The 4,599-nt window shown below is 54.4% G+C and overlaps 1 protein-coding gene across 1 annotated transcript in view; it reads left to right on the top strand.

Moving 5' to 3' along the window:
- Positions 1–207: 207 nt before the first annotated feature.
- Positions 208–4,599, top strand: part of Ca6 (carbonic anhydrase 6) — a 26,301-nt gene continuing 21,909 nt past the window's right edge. The window contains exons 1-2 of the mRNA XM_004639721.1: positions 208–286; positions 2,936–3,118. Coding sequence (XP_004639778.1) covers positions 208–286; positions 2,936–3,118 — 262 coding nt within the window. The remainder of the gene's footprint in view (positions 287–2,935; positions 3,119–4,599) is intronic.

The raw sequence follows: 4,599 nt of genomic DNA on the forward strand, positions 1-4,599 counted from the left end.
CTGACAGCAGACACGGCTAATTGTACCTGGCACGCCTGCCACACGGCACCCACTGAGAAGGGCCATTGTGGGGAGGTGTTATTGTTCTGTGGGTGCAGGGCAGGGCAGATCAGCCAGCTGGACGGGGTGTAAATTGTTATTTACAGTTTCTGAGCTTTTAAAAGGAGAGCTGCCCTGGCACCTGTACTGCTCCAGACCTGCAGTGCCATGGCGACCCTGGCAGCGCTGGTGGCCCTGCTCCTCCTGGGGGTCCAGACCCGAGTTGGGTCAGGGTGGACCTACTCAGGTAAGCAGCGCTCCGTGGGGCTCGTGCAGCAGCACCCACATCTGCGTGGCGCCTTGGCTGGGGTTGGCTCGCAGTGGGCTCAGATGCTGTCTATTCTTCTTTTGGTTTTAATTTTTAAATTTGCATAGCAGCTGAAAGGCTGAGACAAGAGGATCTCCATGAGTTGGAGCCCAGCCTGTGAGTGAGACCCTGTCTCAAAAAAACAAAGCAAAACAAGCAAAAATGGCAGTCATGGGGATAGAACCCAGTGCCCATTTGCTGAACTCCATCATCAACCTTTTTAATGTTTATTTATTTATTTATTTATTTATTTATTTATTTATTTGGCGGAACTGGGGATTGAACTCAGATCCTTGTGTTTGCCAGTCAAGCGCTTATCCTACTGAGCCATCTCCCAGGCCCCAAAATGTTTATTTTTGGATACAGGGTTTCACTAAGACCCTCAGTTGCCCAGGCTGGGCTCAAACTTGTAATCCTCCTGCCTCAGCCTCCCAGAGCATGGAGAGGGCAAGAGTACGTCCCTGTGTCTGTGCAGATGCTACCTTTTTTTTTGATACTGGGAATCAAGCTCACAACCTTGCGCTTGCCAGGCAGGCACTGTGCTGCTGAGCTACACTCCCAGCCCCGCTACTTTTTTTGATGTCTCCAAATGAATGAAGAAAGAGCTGGAAAGAAAGAAAGAAAGAAAGAAAGAAAGAAAGAAAGAAAGAAAGAAAGAAAGAAAGAAAGAAAGAAAGAAAGAAAGAGCACTCGAACTCTCATGCAGGAAAAGAGGAAAACGCTCCCCAGTCTGAACCCCAGGTTCACGCAGGCTCCGTGCCTTCAACCGTTTCTGTCTACAGTGTTGGCCACTTCTGAGCCAAAATCCATTTGCTTTCTTGGTTTGTGAAAACAGAACATGCAGAGTTTTTTTTTTTTTTTTTTTTTGCGGCACCAGGGATTGAACTCAGGCCCTTGTGCTTGCCAGGCAAACGCTTATTCTACTGAGCCATCTCCCGGGCCCCAGAACATGCAGTTTTTTGGGGTTTTTTTTGGAACCAGGAATTGAACTCAGGTCCTCGTGCTTGCAAGGCAGGTGCTTATGTCGCTGAGCTATATCCCTGGCCCGCCTCTTTTATATTTTATTTTTGTTTTTTGAGACAGGGTCTAGTTAGCCCAGGCTGGCTTCTAACTCAGAGCAACCCTCCTGCCTCAGCCTTCTGGGCATGGGGAGCACAGGCATGAGCCACCACGCACGGCTTTGCTTGGAGCTTCTGGACTTGACCAGAACCCACCTGCCTTCAGATGGCCCCAGACTGCCAAGCTGAGTTCTGCAGTGTGACGGGGTTGGAGTCCTGGCATTGGCATGGGTTTGGCTCCACGGTGAGCTGGAGACAGGACGCCAGATGTCCCTGCATGTGGTCACAGGACACCTCCTGCCTGTGTCCCCCCTGTTCTGTATTGGACTGTGGAACAGGATTCCTGGCTGGTGCAGGTGGCACCAGTGATGGGGACTGAGCCCACCCTGCCTCAGATATGTGGGGACACCAGCCTCAGGTAGGCACAGAGGGCCCTGCCAGGACAAGGGCAGTAGTCAAGGATATCCTGGGGCTACAATGACGCCCAGGATGGCCAGTTCACCATGATCAACAACGGCCACATGAGCAGTCCCCTACATGAGCCCTGCTGTGCCTGGCACAGGAGTGCCACCCATGGCCAGGGACGCCTGGGGGATGGCTCCATCTGGCTGATGCCCTGCAGTGGCTCTGGCCTGCAGGAAGAGGGAGGGTCCCGAGGATGAAGGTCCCGTCCCCCCAGGCCCAGCGGGGGGCAGGAGCTGGCTGGTTCTTCCAGGGCCTTCCAGGAGCCCTGGGCAGCTGCCCCGGCGGCCATGGTGCTGGACCCCCGCAGAAGGAGGAAAGCTTACACCCAGGTTGGGTTATTAAGTAGACAAGAAAAGGGCAGAGAAATAGAGAATCGATATTTCTATCAATTGCAAATGGAGAAGGTGTGCAAGGCCAAAGCAGGACGTGTTCCTGAAACACAGACCCCAGAAGGGCTGACGTGGACTCTCAGGCGCACACGGGAGAAGCAGTAACTCACCCTTGAGGTTCAGGGGCTGAATCACCCATAATAACTGCCTTCTCTGGCCCCTGAGATTATGAGCTGTGTCCAAAAAGATAAACTTCCTCACTCAGATAATTTTACTTGACTTTCTCTTTAAGAGATTAGATCTCATTTTGGGGCTTAAGAGACCCTCTTGTCTCAGCCTCCTGAGTCAGCTGGGACTATTGGTGCCCTGATTGTGCCCAACTTTTCAATTAAAAAAATAGTCATTCCTGATGCTCTTTCAGGGTCCCTGGGTGTAGCTCTGTGGTCTTTGCCGCCCAGGGAGCATGACAAAGAAAGGGGCTGCTGAGAGAAAAGAGGGGCTGGGTGCTCTTGGGGCTTGCGAAGAGCACCGTGGCTCTAGGGCCGAGAGGAAAGCCCCCGGCCCAGCCCGGAAGCACCCAGCCGCTGTTCCCAAGCATACGTGCTCCTGGGGCAACGGGAAGGTTCCTAGTTAGCACCAAAGCCCCCAAAATCAGGCCTGCAGAGCAGGCTCGGGTGCCCTGGCCCTCCTGGGGGTCCTGGATGGCTCCTGACCTGCACCTGCTGTCTGTGTCACAGAAGGGGACCTGGATGAGGCACACTGGCCGCTGGAGTACCCGGAGTGTGGGGGCAGTCGACAGTCTCCCATCGACTTGCAGAGGCAGGCGGTGCGCTTCAACCCTGCTCTGAATGAGCTGGACTTCGCCGGCTACAATGACGCCCAGGATGGCCAGTTCACCATGATCAACAACGGCCACACAGGTAAGGGGGGCCGCAGGCGGGAGGGGACATGTGTGGGACAGGAGAGGGGCTGGGCAGCGACCTCTGGAGACCCGAGCCCCTGCCCAGGATCCTCTCAGGAAGCTCACCTGACCCCAGCAGCAGCACATGTGGGGGTGACAGGTGACAGTCACATACCCCGTGTCCTGGGCCCCTGTTTCTCTATTTCTGTACTGAATCTGAAATCATAAAACGCCCACTTGCTTGTGCAAAGCACCCCGGATTTCCAGCGCGTTCCGGAGCCCCCCCCCCAAGCCCAGGAGGGGCGGGGCCTCTCCGTGGGCGGGGCCTCGCGGAGCCCCGACACCTGGCAGCCACCCTCACCGAGAATGTCCGAGCGCAGGTGTGTGTTGTGCAACTGCGAAAAGCCAGGGACAGCAGTAAAGAGAGAACATAATCACAGCTGCAAATGCTGCAGGTTCATGCGGCTGAGGTCACTGAATTCCACAGATAATCAATGAAACGCTCTCCCTCTGCAGTGCCAGGCCCTGAACGAGCTATGCCGCTGAGCAACGTTCTCGCCTCTCCCTTATCTTTGTCTCTCTCTCCCTCTGAAACGTGGCCTACGCTATGCTGCCCAGGCTGGCTTCCAGCTCCTGGGCTCAAGGACTCTTCTGCCCTCGCCTCCAGGTAGCTAGGACTGGGAATTGAACTCAGACCCTTGCGCTTGCCAGGGAAGCTCTTATTCTACTGAGCCATGTCCCTGGCCCCCCAAGGCTGGTCTTGAACTCGAATGATTCTCCTCCCTCAGCCTCCCGAGTGCTGGGATTACAGGTATGCACCACCATACCTGGCTGATGAGACTTTTAGCCCCTATCAAGCCCTACATCACAGTGGCACCTTTAGTAGAACTGATGGGGGCCGGGGAGATGGCTCAGTGGAATAAGCGCTTCCCTGGCAAGCGCAAGGGCCTCAGTTCAATCCTCAGTTCCGCAAAAAAAAAAAAAAAAAAAAAGAACTGATGGCTCCACATTGATCCTGACCAACGCAGGAGTCCGCAGTTTGCATTCAGGTCCTGTGGAATCCAGCAGGTTTCTAATGAAATGTGTTCCAAACAGTTTCAGGGCCCCTAAACCTGTGCTCCTCCTTCTCACCCCTCCATCCCAACTCTGGGCAAGCCATGATCTCTCCCAAGCTCTGCCTCCTCTGAGGTCTGCCGCGGAAGCCTGCGGGAGGTTGCTTGTACAGGGCCCTCTGTCACTGGGGAGCCGAACCTCAGTTTCTTCCACAGGACTTCCTGGTTGAGCAGCCCATTTATTTTTAGCATGGTCAGGATGGTCACCAGTCTTTAGCTACTTATTCACCTGTTGAAGGGCATCTCAGTTTTCAAATCTCAATAATTATTAAGAAAGCTGGCGGGCTGGAGAGATGGCTCAGTGGTCTAAAGCACCTACTTAGAACAAGCTTAGCTAAAGCACAGGGACCGCGGTTCAATCCCCCAGCACCACATGCCAGCCAGCCCC

The sequence above is a fragment of the Octodon degus genome, unplaced genomic scaffold (assembly GCF_000260255.1).
Source record: "Octodon degus isolate 3935 unplaced genomic scaffold, OctDeg1.0 scaffold00113, whole genome shotgun sequence".
Classification (NCBI taxonomy): Eukaryota; Metazoa; Chordata; class Mammalia; order Rodentia; family Octodontidae; genus Octodon; species Octodon degus.